This window comes from Petaurus breviceps, unplaced genomic scaffold (genome assembly GCF_028583685.1).
Source record: "Petaurus breviceps papuanus isolate PSGF00001 unplaced genomic scaffold, PetGlider_PUasm1.0 90700, whole genome shotgun sequence".
In the NCBI taxonomy this organism is placed as follows: Eukaryota; Metazoa; Chordata; class Mammalia; order Diprotodontia; family Petauridae; genus Petaurus; species Petaurus breviceps.
In genome coordinates this window covers 9,153,964-9,181,364 of record NW_027187315.1, presented here as the reverse complement: position 1 = coordinate 9,181,364, position 27,401 = coordinate 9,153,964, and the positions used below count along the sequence as shown (strand labels likewise).

Here is a 27,401-nt window from a genome sequence, read left to right as displayed (position 1 = left end):
CATTACGGTACCCTCTGTATGCACCATCCCCCCCCCCCCCGTGAAACACACGCCACGCTCCAAGCTGCATCCAATCAGAGCTGCAGCAGTGAGCGCGCCATCCTGTTCTTCCCCAGTGATTTGCTTATTGAATAAAGGTACATTTTTTTGTTCACATTTACCTGTTTATTAAAATTGCTGTCAATGTTCATTAAAATAAGCCCTCCCCTGAAAATAAGCCCTCTGGTGTTTTTCTGTCCAAAAAATTTAATAAGACAGTGTCTTATTATCGGGGAAACACGGTATGTATCTAAAATCTAGAGCAAGCATGATCTATAATAGGCATAATTTAGAACCCTTACCAATAAAATCAAGAGTGAAGCAAAGATTTCCATTATCACCACTATTACAGGAAATATTAACACAGAAATAAGACAAGTAAAAAGAAGGAATGAGAATAAGTAACAAGGAAACAAAACTAGCAGATGATAATGATGATTTACTTAGAGAACTGAGAAAATCAACTAAAAAACTACTTGAAACAATTAACTTTTAGCAAAATTGCAGTATACAAAATAAACCCAAATAAATCATCAAATTTCTATGTATTAAAACAAAACCCAGCAGAAGAAATAGAGAAACTCCATTTAAAATAACTGTAAATGAGGGCAGCTAGGTGGCACAGTGAATAGAGCACTGGCCCTGGAATCAGGAGTACCTGAGTTCAAATCTGACCTCAGACACTTAACACAAAAACTAGCTGTGTGACCTTGGGCAAGTCACTTAACCCTAATTGCCCTATCTTCCCCCCTCCAAAAAATAAAATAACTGTAAATGGCATAAAATACTTGGGAGTCTACCTGCCAAGACAAACCCAGGAACTATAGGAACACAATTACAAAATATCTTTTTATACAATAAATATATACCTAACAATTGGGAAAATATTAGTTGCTCGTAGATAGGTCACAAGCCAATATAATAAAAACTGACCATCTAAATCAATTTATTCAGTGCCATACTAAACTCACAAAAGAATTATTTTATAGAGCTGGAGAAAAAAATAACACAATTCATCATCTGTAACAAAAGGTGAAGAATATCAAGGGAATCAATGAAAAAATGTGAAAGAAAGGAAAACTAGCAGTATCAGATTTCAAACTGTATTACAAAGTAATAATTATCACATATCAGGTAAGAAATAGAGTAATAGATTGGTAGAATAGATTATGTAGCCAATATACACTAGTAAATGAATATAACAATTTAGAATTTGATAAACCGAAAAACACTGGCTTCTAAGGCAAGAACTATTTAACAAAAGTTGCTAAAAAAAAAAAAACTGGAAAGCAGTTTAGCAAAAACTTGGCATCGATCAACATTTAACAATAAATAGAAAAATAATCTCAAAATGAGTACATGATTTAAAGAGTGGTGTCATAAGCAAATTAGGAAAATATGAAAAAAGTTAATCTGGTAGATAAATGGATATGGGTAGAGTTTTTATAAGTAGATAAGAGTAGAAAGGATCACAGCCCATAAAATGAATTAATTTTAATTACATGAAATTAAAAAGGTTCTGCACAAAGAAAACCAATGCTTTTGGGGCAGCGAGGTGGTGCAGTGAGTAAAGGGCGGGCCCCGAAGTCAGGAGGACCTGAGTTCGGTTCCAGCCTCAGACCATTAACACCCACACAAAAATAAAACTAGCTGTGTAACCTTGGGCAAGTTACTTAACCCCAATTGCCCTCCAAAAAAGTCAAGTTTTTCTCTGACAAAGGCCTCATTTCTCAAACATGTAGGAAACTAAACCAAATTTATAAAACTAAGGATTTATCACAGAAGAAATTAAACCTGTTAGTCATATGAAAATATGTTCGAAATCACTACTGATTAAAGAAATGTGAAGTTAAACAACTCTGAGGCATCACTTCATATCCACCAGATAAGCTAACATGACAGAAAGGGAAAATGACAAATACTGGAGGGGATGTGAAAAACTAGGGGCATTAATGCACTGTTAGTGGAGTTATGAACTGGTCCAACCATTCCGGAGTACAATTTGGAACTATGCCTAAAAAACTCTAAAACTACCTATATCAGTGGTACAATGATAAAGTGCCAGGCCTGGAGTCAGAAAGATCAATCCAGCCTCAGGCACTTTCACTTAACCCTGTTTGCCTCAGTTTCCTCATCTATAACTAGAAATTGAGGGAATGCTCATGAATTGGGGAATGGCTGAACAAGTTATGGTGTATGAGATGGTGACGGAATACTACTGTGCTATAAGAAATGATGAGCAGGATGCTTTCAGAAAAACCTGGGAAGACTTACATGAAATGATACAAAGAAAAATGAACAGAACCAGGAGAATATTGTACACAATGACAGCAATTTGAAATGATGACCAACTATTAACAAGTTAATTACTCTAGTGCTATCCACATCCATAGGGAGAACTCTGAATGCAGATTGAAGCGTATTTTTTTTCACTTTGCTTTTCTTGGATTTTTCTTTTGGGGGGAGGGCAGAGAAGGGGGGCCAGAAGGTGTACACACAGCATATTTATCTGGAAATACGTTTTGCATTACTTCATATATGATTTATATCATAGCTTGTCTTTTCAATGCATGAGAGAGGGCCTGGAGTAAGAAAATTTGGACTGAAAATACAAAAATGTAAAAAAAAAAAAAAAAAAAAGAAATATTGAATAGAAATATAAACAGGGAGATAGCAAGCCTATTCTTTATCCTTACCACACTCTCCAATGCAATCAGAGAACTTTTAGAGCTGGCATTGACCTTAGTGTTCATTTAGTCCAAGCAACATATGAAAAGAATCCCTACTACCTGACAAGTGGTCATTGAGTCTCTGCCTGACGACATAAGGAGGAAATCCAACCCATTCCACTTTTGTACAGTTCCAACAAAAATGTAAAGCAATTTTTCCTGACATCAGGACTACAGAAGTCTTTCAAACTTCCACCTATTGTTTCTAGTTGTCTTCCAGGGTCAACAAGAACAAATGTAATTGCTCTCTATGTAAAACAGTTCCTCAAATAACTAAACACAGCTCTCATGTACCCAAGTCTTCCCTTCTCTAGATTAAGGTGTGCCAGATTCTCTCAACTAGTCCCTATGATGTGAAGTCTTTACCATCTTGGTTGTTCTCCTCTAGACACTTTCTACCTTTTCAATGTCCTTCTTAACTTGTAACACTCAGAACTGTGACACTTAGATGAGGTTTGACAAAGAGGAAAAGCACAACAGGATTACCACCACATCCCTATTCCTAGGAGTCATGCCTCTTATACCCACTCCAAGACTGCCTTTTCCCTTCACCCACTGGCAAGTTCCACTTGGCCTCTCCACTTTGTGAAGTGATCCAAAGCAGCCCTCATTCCCCTCCTGGTCCTATTCCTCACTTCCTGGCACTGAATAAGTTCTTTAAGGGTAGACACAGCCCTTCTTTTTGCTGTATTTGTATCTTCAGAGCTTAGCAAAGTGCCCAACACATAACAAATCCTTATTTAACTAAAAAGAAAAAGTTATCATCTAAATATACTATAGAATTCTGAGAAAGAAAATGTAAATAGGAGTTTGAGAAATCAAACAAAGACTGGCACAAATGACATTATTTAGTAGTAATAGTAGATTTCAAATATCTAGATATTTACTTGCCAAAAGCAGAGCATCAAATAACTTCATGTTTTACCTTGGCAAAAGGTGGAAGAAGGAATAAGCAGTATTTCTGGACTGGATTCATATTAAAGATCTAAATAACTTAATAAAAAATCATGGAAAATTTAGGGCCAAATGTATTTATGATAAATGAGAAAACAAATAAAATCTTATCTGCCTCCTAAGAGAGCCAACTGTGACATAGTACATAAGGATAGCCTTGGAGTCAAGAATACCTGAGGGAAAAAAGAAAAGGGGGGGGGGGGGGGGTGGGGGGTGGGGGGGTTGCAAGCTTGTAGCAAGTGAGTGTATATTACAATTGTATAGATTGTTATCCATACAATTGGGAGTGAATAGAGCACCAGCCCTGGAGTCAGAAGTATCTGAGTTCTAATCGGGCCTGAGACACTTTACACACTTACTGTGTGTGACCTGGGGCAAGTCACTTACCCCAACTGCCTTGCCTTCTTCCCCCCCCCCCAAATACCTGAGTTCACATCATCACTCCAACATATACAGGCAATGTGAATGGTTATTTAATCCTTCACAAATTCTTTAACCTTTCAGAGCCTCAGGCTACTCTTTTATCATTAAAGTTCATGTGCACTGGTAAAAAGCACATCACCTAACCCTCCACTGGTGGCAACAACAAGCATATATATATATATAAAAATATAAAGGAGAGAGGAGGGGGGGGAGGTATGTACAAAATAGAGAAATGGAAACGAAATGATCTTAGGAGATAGGATTTGGAATGGCTTCATATAAGAAGACTGAAAGAACAATGAGGGTGGGGGAAAGAGGAAAAGAGACAAGAGAAACATGAGAAATGCATTCCATGTCAGGCTATTAGGAATAGTAGAAAGACAAAATTGATAAGAAGGAAATGTACGAAGCCTGAAAAGTATGTTTGGGTCAGGTTGTAAAGGATTTTAAAAACCAAATAGAAGAGTTTCTATTTGCTCTTAGAAGTAACAGACAGTCAGTGAATTAATTAAAAAGAGGAATCACATGGTCAAACCCATACCTCAAGAAAATCACTGGAAGGTGTGTAAGGAATGGAATGGAAGGAGAACCATTTAGGAAGTCACTGCAATAGTCTACAGGAGAGGTAGAGAAAATGATCTGTGTATATGTTTAAATTTTTTAAGTTTTATATTCTACACAAGGAAGCCAGCCTTGGTAAATAAACTTGAATATACTGCAGCCTTTAAACAAATATATTTTGAAATGGGTGCATAAAAAGTATGTTTTTTTAATTTCCAACTATTAATCTGGGTTTTCCTGGGACATCTGTGGATTCCACACAACAGACCTTTTCCTATGCACTACACCTACAAGAGTATTCAAAAGAAAATAGAAGGAAGTTATTTTCACAAAATTCCATACTAGATCCTTCCCAAATGCAGGAAAGATTCTGGAAAGCCTGGGCAGCTAGGTGGCACAGTGGATAGAGTGCTGGACCTAGTCAGGAAGACTCACATTTCTTAGTTCAAATGTGGCCTCAGACACTAGCTGTGTGACCCTGGGCCTAAACAAAACAATAATCTATAATAAACTTATCCTTCATGGAATTTTGAAGATTTTTATCCATTTAAAATCATTAATCTTGAGTTCCTTAAGGAGATACCATGAAAAGGCCAGAGATTACAAAAATAAGGTAAATTTGAAGAACAGCAAGTTTAGATGCAAAGAAGCCTGAGTAACCTTTAATCTTAAAAGGATTAGTTCTTCAGTTTTCCATAAATGAGACAACAGGATCTCTCCCAGACTCTGTATTTAGGAGGACTTTATTTAGTACAAATAATTAGGATTGTTGATAGATACAGGTCCAGAAGGAATAAATTCCAAGAACAAAAATGGTTTTTGATGAGTTTCTGTTAGAAAATCCTATTAATTGCTATGTGGCTTCTCTTATTCTATGTGATTTCAGATTTATTTATCATTCTGTATTTTCAGTATCATCTCTTTTTCATTTTACTTTTTTTGGATGCAGTTGGGGTTAAGTGACTTGTTAAGTGTCTGAGGCTGGATATAAACTCAGATTCTCTGGACTCCAGGGCTGATGCTCCACCTAGCTGCCGCCATCCCACCCCCTTCATTTCTTTTTTAAAAGACAAATCATTTATCCTTTTCTAATCCTGTAATTTCTATTTTACCATAATTTTTAAAAATTTAGAACCGATGACTTTGTAATAACAGCTACTTTTCTAAATGCCCTAAGATATGTCAACAAGTCCCACTAATTCTATTTTTTTAGAGAACAATGTTTAAGTAACTTATTTAGTTTTTTTTTTAATAAATCATTAGAAATATTTATCTTATACAAACCAACAGGAAATCAGATTTATTTTAGTTACCTTTTCTCAATGAACAAGAAAGAAAACTGTAAGGAGCTTATGAACTAAGAAAAATTAGATCAGCTGTAAACCTATGTACTAAAAAAAGCTCAAATTTCTGTAGTGCAGGCCCTTTTCTGATTCCTCCTTGTCTTATAATGCAGTGCAAAAATTTAGGCCTTTCACTAACAACTCCCTCTAACCCCTCCTCCTCATCTAACATCAATCATATGCCTTCCCTCACTATCTTTTACTTCACCTCCATCTCACAAAAGAGGTTGGCCCTCTTTCTTGGAAACACAAACTCATCTCTCTATGGTCAAATTATCTGATTCTAATAAGTCTGCTCCAAAGATCTTTAATCTCTATCTACTGGCTGCTTCCTTAATGCTTACAATTCCATGTATCCTGTCATCCTCAAAAAATTCTTAATTCATTTCAATTACTTGTAGTCCCACCTGCCCACTTCATGGCTAAGTTTTTTGAAAATGATTTCTACATTGATATCTCAACTTCCTTTCCTCCCATCATCTACTTCATTCTATGCGGTCTAACTTCTGACTTAACAGTCAACTGAAGCTGCTTTCATAGTCATCAATGATTCCTTAATTGTCAAACATAATGGTATTTTCACAATCTTCTTTCTTACTGAACTCTCTACGGGCACTGACACTGCTAATGGTGAGAAGATAACCTCTTCTTAATACCTTCTAAGTTTTCCTGAAAATATTGTCTCCTGCTTCTCCTACAACATAGTTGATTGCTCTCTCAGTCTCTTTTCCTTCCTTGTCGTGTTGTGCCATGTCATGCCCACTAATCACTGACGTGATGTCTCCCAAGGCTCATCTCTTCTACCTCTTCTTAGAGATCTCATCATTCCCATGTGCTATCGATGGTTCTAAGATCTACTTATCCAGTCTTAAACTCTCTCATTCATGATCTCTAGTCTCACATCTTCAACTGCCTATTAGACAAATCAAATTAGCTATCTCATAGACATCTTGAATTCAAGAAGTCCAAAACTGAAATAATCTTTCCACCTCCCCACCAAATAAATGTTCCTTTCTTCTTAACTCTCACTTCCCTATTATGGTCAAGGACATCATTATCTCCCAGTGACCCAAGCTCAAAAATCTAATTGCCATCCTCAACACCTTATTCTTTTTTCACCCCCAATAACACATCTATTTCTGTTGCCTAGTCATGTAAATTTTATCTTTGTAATAACATCTCCCATATACATTACCTCTTTTCCTCTGACACTACCACTACCCCGGTGTAATCCCTCATTACCTCATGCCTGTACTACTACAAAAGCTGCTGAATGATCACCCTGCCACAAGTCTCTCTTCACTTTAGTCAATCCTCTACTTAGCTTACCATATATCCATCCCTGCCCATATCCCCCAATTCAGTAAGCTATACTGGCTCTCTATCACCTCTAGGTCACATATAAAAATGCTCTCTTTGATATTCAAAGCTTTTTATAACTGAACCCTTTCTGTCCAATCTTCTTACACTCCATTCCTCCCACATTCTATGATACACTGACACTGGCCCTCTGCTGTTCCTCTCACAAGGCACCTCTTGACTCACGGCATTCTGATTGGCTGTCTCTGGGCCCTCATCATCTCTGCCTCTTGACTTCTCTGTCTTCCTGCAGGTCCCAGCTAAAATTCTGCTTTCCACATGAAGTTTTTCCTATTCCCCTTGCATTCCCATTACTGAGTATTTCCAATTCATTATACATCTTATTTGTACGTAGATTGTTTACAAGTTGTGTCCCATGAGACTATAAGCACCTTGAATGTGGTGACTGCTTTTTGCTTTTCTTTGAATCCCCAGCACTAAAGTACCCAGTACTAAATAAAGAAAATCCATTATATAGCTAAAATATTATGTATTTTTCTTCTTCTCTTATATCACACACCCATAAAATTGCTTTAACCAACACTATCTCAAAATAATATTATCATATGTATTGCAATGAAATCCACCTTAAAAGTCACCCAAATCTCACTGCTAGGTTTTGTTTTGTTTTTTTGATTGATAGGAAGTGGTCAGAGTTCAAAGAGAATTGACTGCTGGGCAGGTTCAGAGACAATGAACCACAAGAGAGTTAGTATTTTCCACCTCTTAAAAAATGGTTTTTGGGCAGGCCTGAAATATACTCCTTCCTCTTGGTTATAGTAAGGACACAGCTCAAGGAATACAAGCAAAGAGAAGAACTTAAGAAGGCTAGAGGGTCTGCAGCACTAGCAGTTAATGGAATCACAGATCTAAAGTTGGAAAGTACTTCAAATATCACCCAATTTAATTCCCTCATTTTACAGATGAGTTACTGAGCGATCCATAACTTAACAAGTCATACAGGTAGGTCAGATGAAGCTTCAAGATTCCAGTCCATTTACAGCTTGATGTTTCATTTTTTTTTCTAAGCTTTCATAGTCTACATTTCACTATTTAAAAATTTTCCTGCCATTTATAACATTGTTGCTATGGAATTACTTATCTTTTAAAATGATGTTTGTTTTATCTAAAAATGGAGTACACCTGCATATTTTCAATGGAAAAATGAGTAGCACAATATTTTAGCTATACAGCTTTATTCCATGACCACAAGATCACAGGGACTTTTGTAAGAGGAACTTCTGGAGGTAATCTAGTCCATCCTCCATTATTGGGGAGCAGGCAACCACAGAGCTGAAGTGATTTGCCCAGGTAACAGAGTTATTAATAAGAATTGATGTAGGATTTAAGTCCATATGCTCTGATTGCAAATCCATAGTTCCTTCTTTGTATCACATTCTAATAGGGTCCCTTGAAATAAATCCATCAAGAATTTCAATATAGACAGTCCATAGTAAGAAAATTTATATTCATAAAACTTTAGAACTAAATGAAATTTTATGAATTATCTAGTCCAATTCACTTATATTATAAATAAGAAAACACAATATAAATTGTACCATCAAACTTATTTACTTATATAAATATCCTGGAAAGCAAAATTTAAGACTCCATTAAAACCTCTAGATAATGGGAACATAAATTCCCCTAAAACCAGAGCTAAAAGTGAACTAGAGCTCCATACAAGGAGATATTACAGAAGAGATTTCAGCTACTTAGAGATTGGTTAGTACAAGTCTACTACAAGGAGTAAAAAGATCTAGGTCTTCCCTGCAAAATAATGATAAAGTCTGAAGTCTTTTACTGTATAAAGTGGGCTGGGCCCAGGTTAGCAGTATTCAAAGAGATTAGGAAAAGAAGGAATATAAGGAAATTTCTCTTCCATTAGAAACCAAGAAGTGACACAGTACTAAAAAGGATATAAAAGAAAACTAAGGAGAAAAATTTTGCATACTTCAAAACTGCGTCTACTTCAATCAACAAGCATTTACTAAGTACTTACTGCGCACTAGATAACTTGGTGGGACACAATGAAAAATAGTTAAGACCCTCTTGGGGATTATGGACAAAGTAAGTACCAACACAGTAAACCTAAAGGAGAACTTACTAACAAATAACAAGGGAACTGGTAAAGCTTCCTGAAGATGAAGTGAATCTTAAAGGGATAGATACAGAGGACAACTAGGCCAAAGGCACAAATATAAGAGAAGCAACATTCTAATTGAGAAAATGATAGCAGAACAGTATGGCTGAACTAAAGAGTAGTGGAGACTACAGTGTGAGAAAACTGAAAAAGTGCTATCAATCACTTTGCTAAGCACTATGGATACAAGTACAGAGAATGAAACAATTCCTACTCACATGGAGAATACATTCTAATGGATGAGACAAGTACAAATAAAAAATATATAGCATAAACCCAAGTAAACAAAGAAAAATACATACAAATAGTTCAATATATGAAGGGGGTCACTATTAGTTATGAGAGCTTTCAATGCCAAAAAACTTGTATTTCATCTTCAGGGTTTTGATAAAGACAAGAGTGCTAATCGATTTTGGGCCAAAGGAAGCTAAGTAGAGTTATTTGCTCTTGTGATGAATCACACATGCTTGCATTTTGTCAGAAACAGTCATAATCTGCTTTGATTTATCCACATTTCAAATGGTTTCCCATTTTCACTTCATCTGCTCTGTAACCAAAAGTCCATATCTGTGGGTCTTACCCCAAAGAAAATGAATTCACCAATTAAAAAAAACAAATGATCTGGAGTCTATCAAATAAAGCAAGTAAGAGAGGAATGAAAACAGGAGATAAATACCAACTATAAATACAGCTAGAAGAAAATTAATAATTATCATTTATTACTAGTTATAAACGTTTAAATAATGCTCATAAAAGATGAATCTTTTCTAGTTAGCAAACTATTAGAAACTTCAGGTAATCCATAGGAATTATGTGTCTTTTGTTGTACTTAGCTTTCCATATATTGGCATCAGCATAAAGAACACTTCATAATTCAGAACCAAAAGAAGACTCCAAATGTCAGTGGGACAAACCTATCTAGAAACAAATTCTCAAGTTTAGAGTATTAACTAGGAAGACAGAAATATTTCAAATATGTTCCAGTTCTTTAAAAAAGTAATCATATCACCATTTTACTCTTAAGCGACCTTAAATTAAATCCAGTGGATAGTCGGAAACATTAAGGTGCTTTCTTTTAACTTGGGCCACATGTCACATGAGCAAAAGTGATACTTTTTGGCATGCCTTAGGCTCAAGTCATCAGGACAAAATTATCTTAAACACTGGGGTATCCTTTCTATCACCAGAACTTCCTTATTGCATTTTCTAAAAATCTTTAACAAAAAATTTTATTAGTCTTTTGTTCTTCTATTTCCTACATTTTCTAATGTAATCCCTCCCACTTCCACAGAATCATCCTTTAACAAAGAAAGTTGTTTGGGGAAGAAGTTAAACAACTTTTCCAGTTACCTAGCCTGTCAATGGTACAACTTGAACCAAGGTGGTCGTGTCTCTAAGCATGACATTCACACCATCACAATACCTCTCTTCCTTTTGTTATTCTTAATTTAACTATGAACACTTTCATCTTTTTAAAAAGCATACTTAAAGAAAATCCAGAAAGTAAAAAATTACTAATTGGTAATGAGGGAATATAGTACCCATACTAAAAGAGTAACTGATAACACAACAATATCACATACTTTATTGCCTCATTTATCAAGGGAAATAAATTTTAGAGCAAGACTTGGAAGAATACTGACATAGATAGTATGCTAATGTGCTTAAATTTGAAATCATACTGCAAAAAACTTTTATGCAGGGTGATAAATTCATCAACTACCATAAATTATATTAAAATGAAATAAGAAAGCTGGATGACTTGTCAGTATATTCAGTCCTTTTAGGAATATCATCTAAAAATATAGGAGGATGGTTTCAGATCTCTATTGAAAGTAAGATATATCATGCAGGGTTGAAAGAGGAAAAGAGGAATTTCAACAAAGTTGGACAACAAATTTCTCACCAACATTTTCCCCACAAGATAAAAATACCATGACCATTTACTTGAGCACTCACATACACTCAACTCTTCATTACGACTCTTACTCCAAGGTAACAACCAAAGGATAAGACTAACCAGAAAAGAAAGTTATCAACTATACCTTTGTATATACAATACAACTAGTATAAAAGATCTGGGCCAATCAATAACATGGAAAGATAAAATAATTCTCCATCTCCCTGCCATCACACCCCTGATTCCAGAAATGATAAAATGGTCACTGACAAAATTTTATTTTAGATGTAGCTCAGTAAGTAATATGCCAAAATCAAGTGGTAAGTAGCAGAAATGCAAAGATGCACCAACCTTCCAGTAGTCAGATTGTAAACTGTAGTACCTCTGGTATGCAGATAATGCTGAAAGAAGAAGAAAAAAAAGATTTAGAAAAATTAAGACATTATATAAAGATAGCAATAAAAGATTTCAAAAGCCAAAATCAAATTAAAGTTAACATCCTATTTAAAAAAAAAAACTTTCTCTGGAAAATGCAAGCCTGATGTTACAATTATAAAAGTTTTTTCTGCCAAAAAATGAGATAATTATGCTTATAACATAAAAGACAATAATTCTGTGTCTTCTCAGCCCTGTCCAAAAAGGTGAAGAGTTGCCCAAGAACAACCCTGACAAAAGTACAAAATCTACACTTTGTCAGGTAAGTTCAAGGCCCAAATCCTCTCAACCACCTCTCTTAACAGATTTTACAAATCCAAGGCTAGACAACTAGAACTTGGCTCTGAAAGGGCCTTTGGATTAAAACAACTGGGTGCTTATTTCCTAGAACTAGTCAAGACAATAATAGATTTTCTAGGTTTATACCCCTCTCACTCCCCACGAATGTCTTACAACTGAGATTACAAAAGAAGTACTCTTCATGAGAAACATTCACATTATTATCCATAGAAATGCATAATTTTATTATGATTTCTTCTAAAAAATTACTTTAACCTTGAATCCAAGAATGGCTTCACCAACTTTTTAAAAAGTACAAAAATTTCCTAAGAAAGTAAATAGACCCTAATCATTGAGTCTAAAAACACTGGTTTTTTTATCTTTATCCCCAACAGCCTCAAAAAAGATATTGTATATGTCGATTGGAATGAAGGGGAATAACATTTACTTAAGCATGCCTCGAGATAAAGGCTTTCTAAAGAGGTAAAGAAACCACAGACTAGAGAAAAGCAGTCTGGACAACTGAAAAGCACATTTGTCACATCTGTATGGAAATTAGGTTTCTAAAAGCAATGTTTTCAAAGTGACCCAGTGAGGTAAGAATATCATGTACTATCCCCCCTTCCTTCAGATCTTCTTTACTAATTCAAATTCAAGTCTCCTGAAATAGTATCTATACCATCCTACCTACATATATCACAATTATAGATGCATATATACACTATGGACTAGTTTCCAAGGGAGGGGCAGTAATAAATCATCCATACTTTCACTTGATATGATAGCTAGGCAGTTTCAAAGCAACCAACCAACAACAACAAAAATACATGGAAAAGTTTCCCTGTGTGATACAACCATTTATATGATGTTCAAACCTTTAACGCTGGCCTCATTCAATCACCACACTCTAAAATTAATTAGACCAGGGTGTGAAGAACCTGCTCTGTGGCCCTCTAGGTCCTCAAGTGTGGCCCTTTGACTGAATCTAAATTTCACAGAACAAATCCCTTTGATAAAAGGAATTGTTCTGTAAAACTTAGGCTCAGTCAAAAGGTCATACCCAAGGACCTAGAAGGCCACAGTAGACTCGAAGCTGCAGGTTCCCTACCCTTGATTTACTGAGTTACAAACGTTTTTCACTATATTACTTTACTTTTTACTTGCTATCTACACAGGTCACAAGTCACCTCTGATCTAATAATATAAAATTAAGTCTGCATATTATTCCTGTTACTGAATTCAAACCGTAACATTCTAGCCCACCATGTGGGAATGTAAATTTAAAACTTCAGTAATTTAGCCTAGTGTTTGATTTTCTTTGTAATGAGTTGAAGCAGTTTAACTGTTTCAAAGTTTAAGTGTTCAAAACTTAAGCATCCAAATACAAAAGTGTCTTATAGTCTATTACTTATAATAATACAATATGGGTAATGCAATTAGCACAGTTTCTAACACAAAGTAGGCAATTAATAAATGCTTATTCCTTTCCCCATTCCTTTATTTTCTATCCTTTAGCATTTATTATACCTCTGGTCTTGTGTCCTGACTACTCACTTTAGTAGAAACCACCAAGTATTCTGCCCCTAAATCCCAGAAAGGGTTTGTTTTGCACAACACAACATGTGATGCAATCTTGAGAGAACGAAAAAAAGAGAAACCAATATAGGGAAATAAAAGGGGATTAAGGGTAAGAAGGGGAAGAAATGGAGAAAGAAAATGGCAACAGCAAAAAATATCATTAAAGTGGGGTACTGGGAAAGTGTATAATTTTTCTTTAAAATTTTTACATAGCTGAAACTAAATAACAGGAGGGAATGAACAGAAATATTAAGTACAAATAGGAATCAAGAAAATTATACAATAAAAAGGATCAACGGAGTTTGTATCTATAGGCTAAAAGTAGCATATGATTATCACATTTCTACATATAATGAAAAGAACATACATATGCCAGAGAAGGTATCTTAGAAGAATACAGTAATGTATAAAAACTATAAGTTCCAAAGACAGCCAGAGTCGCAAGAAGGGGGATGTTCAAACAAAATATAAAAATGAACATCCTAAGAATGTAAGCAATGTCTACCTCAGGGCATGTTAGAAGTGTAGAGTCATTTACAATGCAAATATGGGTCTATAAAAATTTTTTTTAACTGTCCACAATATTCCTGCAGAACCTGGCTGTTTTCTTACTAATTTTGTTTTATATTTTTACTTGTCTGATCCACACACAATTCAAGATAAATATTGAATAGTTAATCGATTTACATTATTGAATGATTCTTCTATAGTAATGTCTTCCTTCCATAGTCTAAACGGTTAAGACTTTCAATGAAAAGAAGTTACATATAATAAAAGACAGGATGTCATAAAGCAAAGCATGGTGAAAAAAGGAACAGTATTTATTTCATGTTTTATTAATGAGACCAGAAAATATTTTAAGAGCATCAAATTTCACTATTATATACAACCTATTGAGAATTCAAGAGACTAACATTCAAAATAAAATAAACTCTGAGAATAAGAAAATTTAGGCACTGTAATCTGGAGACAACAAAAAAATACTATCAGACAGTAACATTTTCAAGTTTGGAACTATATAGGCTAAGCATTTTTCTAAAGGAAAACAATGAAAATAACAGAACAATTATTTTATTCCATATAGAATACATCAAGCCTGTGTTTTAGTTACACATATTTTCAAAATTAAAACAATGAGGTTGTGGGGCTGGTTTTTTTTTTTTGGGGGGGGGGGGGGTAAGGATAATGGTGCTATTTTGCTTTGTACTGGGAGAAAGATAAACATGACAAAAGAAGCATATCTAGTGAAGAGTATAGTATAAAAAAAGCTGAATATTCATAAATTCTTTATGACTTAAGATTTTATCTCAAGTAGATTTAAATGCAATTGATTTTTGCTATGTATCAACTAATGGGACCACTTTCTGAACAAAATTTAAAGTATTTTACACATTATTCCTCCACTGGTGAACCACGCCAAAAAAAACAAACAAACATATATACTCTTCCTTCCCTTAATAACTTCTCAATCTATCACCTATTTATTTAATTGTAGTCACTTCAGATAATCAATTTCACATTCATAATTACTATTACTTCCTTTCCTTCTCTATAAAGCAGTTCTTCTTTTAAACTTTTTATTAGTAAAGGTTAAAGGGGAGGGAGTTTCACAGTCTAAACCCCCTCATTTTAAAATGAAAACTCTCAGCCCACCCATCCACTCCCACTCCCACCCCAAAAACCCAAGTATTGGTTTAAGCAAAACATTGACAGTATGAAATGCCTTACCAATCAACAAGTATTCAGAAAGTTAAGTGGTCCAATGGCTAGAGCGCCAGCCCTGGAATCAGGAGTACCTGAGTTTAAATTCAGCTTCAGACACTTACTGTGTGACCCTGAACAAGTCATTTAATCCTGTTTGCCTCAGTTTCCTCAACTGTAAAATGAGTTGGAAAAGGAAACGGTAAACTACTCCACTATCTGCCAAGAAAACCCCAAATGGGGTTAAGGAGAGTCAGACTAGACTACAATGACTCAACAACAAGAAATATTTATTAATCACCAGGTATATTCCAAGTAATGGGGATATAATATAAATACAATGAATGATGTGCAAAGAGGTGGGAGATACACACAGAGGCTGCAAAGATAGACTGAGACCAGGCTATTAAAGACTTTAAAAGTTAAACAGAAGTATTTATATTTGATCCTAGAGGTAACAAAGACCCAATGAAGTTTACTGAGCCACCAGAGTACCAAGATTTGATCTGCCCTTAAGAAAAATCACTTTGGCAGCAGGGTAGAGGATGGATTGCAGTAGAATCTTTCATTCTATAATGTGATATTTGTTTGCCCAAACCATAAAATTCATGCTTTTATACACTCAGAATCAAAAGTTTTAGAATAGTGACAATTCACATATAAATAATAATTATGTAAAAAGCTTTATAATCATCTCATTTGAGACTAATGTAAATATTGTTATTTCCATTTTAAAGAGGTTAACTGGCTTGCCAACGAATGCACAGATGATAAATAACAGAACTGAAACTGGAATCCAGTATTCAACTCCCAATCAAGAAATGTTTTTATTACAAACATCATTGGAGATGATCGTGCACAAAATAACTGCTAATTAGCAAAAGAGTCAGGGTTTGTACCCAATTTCTATCATACCCACCTGTTTTCATCTTTTCACACTAAAGAATTTTAATTTTTTTAAAAGTCTGTCCTCATGCCACAGCTGATCTGGTCTCATACTTCCCCCACCTTTGTTAATTTTAGTTACCCTTCTCTGGACCTTCTAGAGATCTGCTATACTGACATTCTTGAGAGGGAGGAAAAAAACACCAAAAACCAAACAAAAAATCCCATGACATTTCAGCGTAAGAAGCACCAAGAGCGGGTCGGCCAGGCAACACATCGAGTAAGAGCACCGGCGCCAGTGTTGAGAAGACCTGGAGATCGAATCCCGGGCTCAGACACTTAGCACCCACCCAGAAACACCTGGCCGTGTAACCTTGAGCAAGTTACTTAACCCCAATTGCTTAGGGGCGGCCAGGTGGCTCAGCGATTAAGAGCACTGGCTCCAGTGTTGGGACCACCCGGATCAAATCTGGGCTCAGATACTCAGCACCACACCCAGAAATTACTGGCTGTGTAACCTTGAGCAAGTTACTTAACCCCGATTGCTTAAAAAAAAAAAAAAAGCACCAAGAGCTCACAGATAGTAAAATGATGTTTTCTGTTCAGTTCCTTTATGTCCTTCCTAATAACAAAAATATTCTTTCTTCTTCATTGGTAACTGTAGCAGTATAATGGGTATTAATATGTTCCATAACAGTTTAAAGTAATTGCTATAGCCCTTTCTCAGATAAACAAGCATCATTCTAACAAAGTTTCTTTCACTCCTCCCAGCAACCAATTACCATCTTTTATTTGCCCACAAACAAATTCATTGGTTTAATTCTCTCCTCACTCACACAACCTATAAGATTTACCTGGTTTATTGTTAAAGATTTGGAAATAAGTGAGTTTAGTGCTATCTGTAAATTTTGTAACATACATTCCTTCTTCCCAATTACTCATAAAATCATTAAACAGGTCAGGATCCAATACCAATTATCCACAGCAATCCTTTGTTTATAATTTTATTCAGAATACTTCTGAGTTTTATCCTGTATTTCTTTTCTGTAAAGAAATTAATTTCCATTTAGCATAGTTAATAATCCTTACCACCAAATGCAAAAATAAAATGGAAACATAGACACAGACGCACACACACACACACACACACACACACACACACACCCAAATGGGTAGGGGGAAGGAGGAATCTTTCCTCAATAACTACTTTATTTAAAAAAAAAAAAAAAAAAAAGGCCTTTTCTGATTCCTACAAATTACCAGTGCCCTCCTATTGATATTTTTGAGCTATAAAATTGTGCAGACACTTTGACCTAGCAATACCTTACTAGGTCTTGTATGTCAAAGTGATCAAAGAAAAGCACCAATTTGTACGAAAATATTTATAGCAGCTCTTTTTGTGGTGGCAAAGAACTGGAAATTGAGGGGTGCCACTCAACTTGGGAATGGCTGAACAAGTTATGGTTTATGATTATGATGGAATACTATTGTGCTGTAAGAAATAAAGAGCAGGATGCTTTCAGAAAAACATAAGAAAATTTATGTGAACAGATGCAACATGAAGTGAGCAGAACCAAGAAAACACTGTACTTAGTAAAGCAATATTTGTACAATGAACAACTGTGAATGGGTTAGGGATTCTCAGAAATACAATGATCTAAGACAATTCAATTCCCAAAGTGTTTTTGATGAAAAATGCTATCTGCCTCCAGGGAAAGAACTGAATACAGATCAAAGAATACTTTAAAAAAAATTTTTGTTTTTCTTTAAGTTTATTTTGTGGGGTGTGGGGGGAGAAATCTGTTTTCTTGTGTAATATGACTAGAAGGAAAATATGTTTTGCATGACTGAACATGCATAATCCATATCTAATTGCTTGGCTTCTCAGGAAGGAGGGAAGTGAAGAAAAGAGGGAGAGAATTTTAAACTCAAAACATTTTTGAAACCAAAGTTAAAATTGCTTTTTACATGTAATTTGAAAAAATAAAATATGGGCTGCCAGGGGAAAAAATGGGATGCTTGTTGATTGACTGATCTCTTATGTATTGAGCATAATTTTTGTACTATGACCACCAAGCCATCCACTTCATTCTCTAAATGACTTCCTTTCTTGTAAAGATTTAAGGGGTATACTTTTGGTTTTAAATTCCTATATTCCTTAAATTTTTTCCTTCTGATCCAGTCCCTATCCCTACCCTACAGAGGAGGAAACTGCACTCATAATTGGTAAATGCTTGAGACCGGATTTGAACTCCAGTCTTTCTGACTCCAAGTCAAAAGAGGCTGGAAAAAGGTTTCTTGAGGGTGTGATTTTTTTGCTCCCCTAATTTCTATTCTCATCTCTTGCACAATTTTCCCTATAATGATTTCTTTGATTTTGCTAACTGGCAAAGGTACTGGAACTCACTGATTCCTGACACATTTGCCTCAGTTACCGAATAAAATATTTTATATAGTTCTCTATTTTACTCTTGCTTCCAACCTCCTATCAATGTCCAAATTACAGAGCTCTCTAAAAATGGACTTTGCATCTTTATGACAATAATTTAATCTGGTAAATATTACACACTGGGCTTCCAATCATACCATGGACTGCAACTGCTTTCTCCTAAGGTTGTCAATGGTTTCTATTAAGTCTAATGGCCTTTTTTCATTTCTTTTCCTTCTTACCTTCTGTGCAGGATGACACTCTACTGACCTCCTCTCCTCCTGCTTTTGGATATTCTCTCTCCTCCTGAGGTTTTTGTGAAACCATGTTACCTATTATTTAAATTGTTCCTTAGTCTTCTTAACAGACTTACCACTTACAACTTGTCCCTTATAACTTTGGGTAACACTGTACTCTTCTCCTAACACTCTCAGTTATGAAAATGATTGACTTCCATATCTAAGTATATGACACCATCTCTTTCTCAAGCTCCAGTCCTGTATTATGAGTAAACTGCTTGCTAAAGATATCCAACCTGACGTGACATAGGAATCTCAAACTTAGAATGTTAAAAACAGAACTCATTTCCTTTTCCTCTCAATTCCCTCATTTCTGTCAGGGGTGGTACCGCCTAGGTTGGCAACCAAAGAACCATCCTGTACTCTTCTCTTTCTATCACCTCTCAAATCCTACCAGTTGCCAGATCTTGATTCTATTTACATATGGCTACCACCCTCCATTTTAGGCCCTCATCACTCCTTGTCTAGACTAGTATGTCCCTGCTTCCACAAAGGGCAAACTCTATGCCTAGCATACTTTCCATCCTTACCTCTCCTTAAAATAAGGTCCAATGGCACCTCTTACAAGCAAACTTTCCTAATTCCCCAGTATTTAGTGGTCTTCCCTTTTCACCCCATAAAATTACTTTACAATAGTGTGGAATAAATATTTTGAGTTTGTTTATATACTTACATAGGATCACAGAACCACAGATTTATAACTTTAAAGAACATCTGAAGCCATTGAGTATGCTCTCAAATTTGACAGATAAGGAAACTGAGACACAGAGTTATTTAGTGACTCTCTCAGAATCTTATAATATATGTAAATGAGTATCAATCTAGTAATATAATCTAATATGTTAACAAGTCCTATCATTTCTGCCCCTTCCTTACCTTTCCAATCATCTTACATACTCAACAAATGCAAAACTGAAACACCTCTTTCTGTTTAATTTCTCCATTACCACCCTCCTCCTAGTGATCTAGGCACCATTCTTGATTCTTTACTCTCTCTCACAAGCCTGATGCAGTCCTTCCATTTCTATCAAAGGTTTCATCTACAGATTAAAATTATATCTTATTATTATTTACTATGCTAACTGGTTTAATAACATTAAGCCATTGCTTTCCTAGCATAAGTTAAACCTGACCAGCATATTATAATGGAAATGAAGACAATATAAAAAAAGTTCCTGCTCTCAAAAAGTTTACTAAATAAAGGTAATTCACAAAATGTAAATAATTAAATACAAGATAATCTGAAGGAGAGAATAATAATAATATCATGTCAAAGAAAAGAAAGATTTCTCTTAAGAGATAGCACAGGGGTGGCCAGGAGGCTCAGCGAGTAAGAGCACTGGCTCCAGCGTCAGGATGACCTGGGGATCGAATCTGGGGGCATATACTTAGCACCACACCCAGAAATAACCGGCCCTGTAACCTTGAGCAAGTTACTTAACCCAGATAGCTTTAAAAAAAAGAGAGAGAGAGAGAGAGAGAGAGAGAGAGAGAGAGAGAGAGAGAGCGCACAAATCTTGTCCAGAGGGCCAAATCTTGAAGGAAACTAATAATTCTGAGAGGTAGAAGCAAGGAGACAGTACACTCCAGGCATGAGGGACAGCCTAAGAAAAGAGAGCAAGACAGGATTTGGAATAGGAACGTAATGGAATGAAAAAAATATGGAAATTTGACTGCAATGTAGAGTAAGTGAAAGGAAAAATATGAAACAAAATCATAGCAAAAAATAACCAGTTGATTCATATGTATTTTATCCTACAATGAAATGAAAGCCACTGCAGAGGACAGCAGTGGAATGACATGAATGTGCAACATGAGTAAAGCACAGCAAATGACTGTATATCTGGTTTCACTGTAAAGTTAGAGGGATCCAGAAACAAATTTGACCCTAGACATTTCTATTGCACTCCCATACAACCAGGTCAGCTAACAGAAAGGAGTATCTTTGGGAAGAGCTCCAATTTTCATGTATGTGGTGGGGAGGGGGGAAGAGGGGGAGTTGTCAGTGCAACTATACATTGGAACCACAGGATCTACAGCATTATAGATCTAAATCTTACTCTGAAAGGTACCTCAGAGGTCATCTAGTTTAGGGCTTCTTTTTCCACTCAAAAATTCTTTGGCACTTCTTAAACAATAAAGTCACAACCCACTAACACTTTAATTTTACAGATAAGGTCACTGAAACACAGGAAGGTAAAGTGATTCGCCCCAAGTCACAAAGGTAGTGGGATATGAACCCAGGTCTTGATTCTAGAACCAATGCTTTTCCACCAGCCTTCCCCAATGTGTCTCATCTTGGCCAGGCCTTCTTTGAGCAATATCCTCAGTCTTGCCTGAGACCAGTGCCCTAAGATGAGGGCAGAGAAGAAGCATTTTCCTAAGGAGAGGGATTCACTAGAGAAAAAGGGAAGGTAGAAAAGTGGATGATCAGAAGGGAGGTACCTACACTCAACCATGCTCTCTTCTCCTCACCTCCTTTTTAGAATTCCCTTGTAACGCTACCTCCCACATCCTCAATTTTCTCTGTATGTAACTTATCTGCTTACATATTGTAAACCAACAGAAGAACTTATTAGCACTTTGATGACAGTGACTACTTTTCATTTGGCTTGGTGTCCTTTGTGCCTTGAATACAGTATTCATTTTGGAGGATTAGATCATGAAGATTTTTTTTGTTTAGATAGGGAAAACAGATCTTAATCAGAGCAAAAGCTTTTGTTCCCTTAAGATGATTCCCAAAGAAGGACCATACCACCATTTGTCATTATTATAAGAGGGTATATTATGGTATCTTGTTTTGCTCCCACAAAAGTTATTGGGAGATAATCAATAGCTGTGGAGAAGCTCACTTATCTTATTTTACTGAGATAATGGCTATCCTGGCCCCAAGGGAACTAGAAAGGTGGAGGCATGACAAACAGCTCAGACCCTAGAGGCCACAAGTATCTTCAGTATCTAGGTAATCTGCATAAAAAGGGAATGTAGGGAATTTGAGAAATTTCAACTAACCCTAACTCTACCAGGAAGGACAGAACAGTATAACCTCACTCTGGCTTCTGTATCAGTGTGGGTATGCTGCTATACCTTCTTCTGCACACTCTGTTTCTGAGCTCTTTCAATGAGAAGGGGTTTGTCCTTTTGAGGGGCATATCATGTGGATCTTCCTTGGAGAAGTGGACAGTGGAAACTCATCCAGGCTAACTCTCTGACCCTGCCTGGGAAGTCCTGTTTCTCAAAGTGTGTTTCTCACATGACTCCCTCTTCCAAATGGCACACCACTTTATAATAATTTTGTTCATCACTTATATTTAATTTCCCTCCAAAATGCGTGTTTGATCCATTTCCTCTATACCATCATTTGAAACCACTGCAGATCAAATGAAGTATGGGAATTTTATAACTAGGTAAGATGAATCTGGCATTTCTCTACACAGACTTGAGAACATACACAGGAGAAACTAATGTTTATTGAACGCAACTGGAATTCTTTTTGAAGTTATCTGCTGAACTCTTAATCTGTACTCTATCCAATCATTTTCACTGATATTTATAATAATTTTATTTTACAATTCCTACTAATCAGTTACTTACATGCTAATCAAAAATTTCTAGATAGGACAAGGAGGTAAGAAAATGAACAAGTACTGAATACTACTTAATTCTTAGCAAGGTACTTGCTTATGAGGCACAGAAAACAAAAAAGAAGTAATTCAGAATTACAGATTCATGGATCACAGATCAAGAGATGGAAAGGATTTTAAGTTATCTAATCTAATTCCCTAATTTTATGGAGGAGGGAAATAACAATGGAGGCTATGTGATTTGGCACAGGTCTTATTGGTACTAAGCATCAGAAGTAGATTTTGAACACTTCTTTTAACTCAAGAAATAGAGATTTCTCTTTTCATGTTATATACTCTTAATATGGTAAAGCTGCTGTGTGCCCATTCTCAGAATGTTTTTAAATGCATAAAATAAAACATATAGAATTACAAATGAAACCAATTATACCTAAAAACAATTAACAAAAAATATATTTTTTTAAATTTACAGACCCCAATTTAAAAGCCCCTGCCCAAGAAAAGCCCTCTTTCCACACTGTACTGTGTCCTCCCCTGTCATCCATACTGTATAAATTCCTAGAAGAAATACATGTTTTTGGTATACAATCATGGACAAACACATATATGGTTATTTTCCCATAACAAAATGATTTATGTAAGAGATAAAAAATTTCTAAAAATCAATCATTTACTTTCTTTGTTCATTATCTACATTATCTCTAAAAATGATCCAAATCCATCATAATCAGAAGAAAAATCTAGAATTCACTTTGGGCAATTTAAAGATAACACATCATCATCATCATCATAACTATAACATATTAACACAGTAAGTTTACAAAGCCTTTAATATGCATCACCTCATTTATCAAAATAATTATATATTATAAAAATAATTTATGTTAAAAATATTACTAAAGGTAGGAAAAGAAAACTTTACCTTTTGGATAATCTTCCAACAAGAGGTTGAAGTGACCTAACTGACAAAAGAAATCAGATTCAACTTTTCCTTCAGCTTTTAAAATTAGAGATTCATAGCAGCGAACAGCCTAGAAAAAAAAAATACAAAGAATATTAAAAAAAAGTAGAAGCACAAATATGCAATAATTCCTGATAAAAACATAAGACCTTGATGATGTTCCTTTTCCTCCTCTCTATAATTACAAATTTATTAATTTCCAGTTACAAAATCATATTATATTGGTAATTTTTAATGGTCGTTTAAAAAATACAGCCTCCATTAACATGTTTTAAAAATGTACTAAGGAATGTATTTCCCATCCTTAAAAATTACAAATGAATGAAAGCACACACTCTTTGAATGAGAACTTCAAATATGCCAAATAATCTGCGCTATTAAATCCTATACCACAGAAAACCAAAAAAAAAAAAATTGCCTAATATATTAATAGACCTCAGGCAAAACAGGAAGGGGATGGAAGAGGAGGAAGAGGAAGAAGAGGAGGCGTAAGTAGTTTTCTTCTTCTTCTATAGATGGTATAATTATAAGGGAAAAAAAGAGTTTTATAATAAGGGACCTAAGCTTGAAATGGGCAACCAACCAATCTACATCTATTCATTAAACATCTCTGTAACAGGCACAGAAGTGTTAAGTGCTGGAAATAACAAAGATGAAAAAGAAAAGTCCAGTCCTCCGAGGGGTAATGAGTGGGGGAAGGAGGAGCCAAATACACACACACACACACACACACACACACATTAAAAATTATTCCAAGAGGCAAGAGAGGTATTACCAAGGAGTAAGAGAATAGAAAAGGCCTTAGATAGTAAAGTCTGAGGTGTGTTTTGAAAGAGTCTAGGGACAAAAAGACTGAACGGAGGAAGGTTCTCTAGTCAAGCAGGAGAGCCTGTATAAAGGCTTCAAGACCAGAGTGTATGTCACCTGTGAGGAACAGTAAATCATTCAATTTCATTGGGCCTCAATTTTCTTGCTTGTAAAATGAATGGGCTAACATAAAACAAGGATTATTAACTTTTTTTCTGTCACCGATGTCAAAGTCTGAAGCCTATGGCTGCCTTCCCAAAAAATTTTAAATGTATAAACGCAAAGTATTACAAAAGAATAAAAATATAGTTTTAAAAACATTTTATTGATATTAATGATTAATTACATAACTAACAGTAATAATTAATGATACTGATCCACAGGTTAAGAACCACTTTCCTAGAAAATATCTCTAAGTTCCCTTCTAATTTGAAAATAATGAATCTGTTGAGTATTTTTTTTTGGAGGGGGGAAGACAAGGCAACTTGGTTTAAGTGATGTGCCCAAGGTGACATAGCTACTAAGAGTCAGATATCTGAGGCTGAATTTGAACTCAGGTCTTCCTGATTCCAGGCCAGTGCTCCATTCACTGCACCACCTAGCTGCCTCTATTTTAAGAGGCAAAAAGAGAACAAGTACAGCTTGATTCCCAAATTTAGGTTGAATTTAAGACATAATATCCAGGTCCCCTAAAAATATGCTACATAATCTCAATAGAGTCCTTGCTATATAGGGCGGAGAGGAGAAGCCAGTGGCCCCTAAACTTGGATTCCTTCAAAAGGCTGCACCCAAGGTCCTGGAAGGCCCAGAGGCTACTGGTCCCCCATCCTTGCTATGGGCAAATTCCTTTACAAAAGGCAATCTTAATTATACTAACTCATTTAAGATAATGGCTATTCCAACCCTCCTCAAGATTTCAATGGCAACCTTCCTCTACCCACACCAGAGTCATACTTTACCAAAAAAAAAAAAAAAAAAATTGAGTCCATTCATCTATGGATCACTCTTTTCCTATTTTCTTCATCTTTTATCAATTACTCAGACATCTTTCTACATATCTCTTCTTTCAATCATCTCTCATAGATGGCACTTCCAGTAAACCCCTCTATATAATCACAACCCAATCACAATCCTTAATCACAACCCAAATGATTTTCTATTAGCAGACAACCCTGCTTTTATATATTAATGCCCTACCCTTTTTGTAATTCTCCTTATATCTTCTGGGTTCTCCCCTACTGGCAGAGGAATGAATGAATATGAATACAACCACATCCAAACCCCACCTCTACCCATTCTTTAAAAAGTCACTTGATAAGACCGTAATTTGAAAGTATCTTTCTATATTGTCAACACTTGGAGTCTAAACTTTCTCTACCCACTTACAATCTAGCTTCAGACATCATTCAGTTGAAACTGCTCTCCAAAGCTGTCAATGATCTCCTAAAAGCCAAATAGCAAAAGCTATGATTAAAAGAGAAAACTCAATCCTCATCCCTGACTTCTGCAGCCTGTCCATACTTTTGGTCTACCTTCACCGTCTTATAGAAGCTTTCTTCTCTAGGTTTTCATAACATTGTTCTCTTCTTCCACCTATCTGAGCATTCCATCTCATTCTCCTATGATGGATCTTCATACAGGTGAATACATAATGATCAACACTTCTCCCACATCCCCCATGGAAGTTAGAGACAGAAGCCCAGGTTCAGGATTGCTAATTTAAAATTATTTCCCTTTTTTTTCTACAGCCAGACACCAACTTGGTTGAAACCAATTCAAATATAAAATTTTCTAATAGCATTTTAAAATCCTTTCAATTAACCAGACCACTTTATTACTCTAATATACATTCTCAAAAGATCATGGCCTGTTTGTTGTTCCACACACAAAACACTTCATCTTCTGATTCCCTGCATTTTCACCTCATCTCTTCCTTCTTGCTTTCCTGAAGTCTTAGTTAAAACTCCACCTTCTGGCAAAGAAGTATTCCAGATTCCCCTTAATGTTAGTGCCTTTGATTCAAGATTACTTCCAACTGTTCTGTTCTAACATAATTTTTGCATGTTTTCTTCCCTGTTACAATGATAGTTCCTTGAGAGCAGGAATTTTTTCTTTCTCTGTATGCCAAGTGGCATACATAAATGTTTGTGGATCTGATGTAAAATATGGAAAGACAGAGACCAAGTTAATGGTCTAATACTTTACCATAGAAGCAAAAATAATTGAAGATTATGGAGAAAAGCGGTGATGATCTTATGAGACGATCAAAGCTATATTCTGAGGCAGGGTTCTCAAAGTGTGGTTTGAGGATTTCTGGGGTCCCAGATCTTTTTTCAGGGTATCTATGAGATCAAAATTATTTTCATAATATTAAGACATTAGTTGACTATTAAAAGTTATCCTTCCTTTTCCAACAATATATCTATCTGTGAGGCCAGAATGTATTTCAACAGACTGAATGCAGAATAGTTTTGTTTTTATTTTATTTTTAATTCAAGAAATAAAACAACCATTTCCATAATAGTAGCATAGAAAAAGATGACTGTACATGAAACCACAAATCTATATTGTACAACTTTCTATTCCTTTTAAATATATAAAAGTTATCATGTAACTTTTTCTTCCCCCTCCCCCCAAAAGCTTAGTAAAAACCTTCCTTCTTAACATGCCCTATAATGTAAAAACAAATCCTGTATTCTTCCTCTACAATGCCTTTTTTTTGGGGGGGGGGGGATAGGAGGGAGGGGAAATGAAGAGAAGATTACCAACAATACCACTTTGATTCAGGCCTGTATTGTCTTACTGTGGAAGTACTGAAAAACCTCCCCATTTTGTATCTCTTCATTCCAATCTACCCTCATTTCCCTTCACCCTACTTCTGGTCTAGATTTTCAAAGTTCTTCATAAGCTGGTCTCAACTCTATTTTTTTTTTCTCTACCACCACCACCATCACAACTACTAGAACATGGATGTCCCAAATCTTAGAACAGAA

The 27,401-nt window shown here is 35.6% G+C and overlaps 1 protein-coding gene across 5 annotated transcripts in view; it reads right to left on the bottom strand.

The window, feature by feature from the left end:
• Positions 1-27,401, bottom strand: part of KDM6A (lysine demethylase 6A) — a 273,917-nt gene that overhangs the window by 170,405 nt on the left and 76,111 nt on the right. For all 5 annotated transcript variants that reach the window (XM_069065747.1, XM_069065751.1, XM_069065749.1 and 2 more), the window contains exons 3-4: positions 23,563-23,671; positions 11,803-11,852 (exon numbers count right to left, since the gene is read on the bottom strand). In XM_069065747.1, the coding sequence (XP_068921848.1) occupies positions 11,803-11,852; positions 23,563-23,671 (159 nt within the window). The remainder of the gene's footprint in view (positions 1-11,802; positions 11,853-23,562; positions 23,672-27,401) is intronic.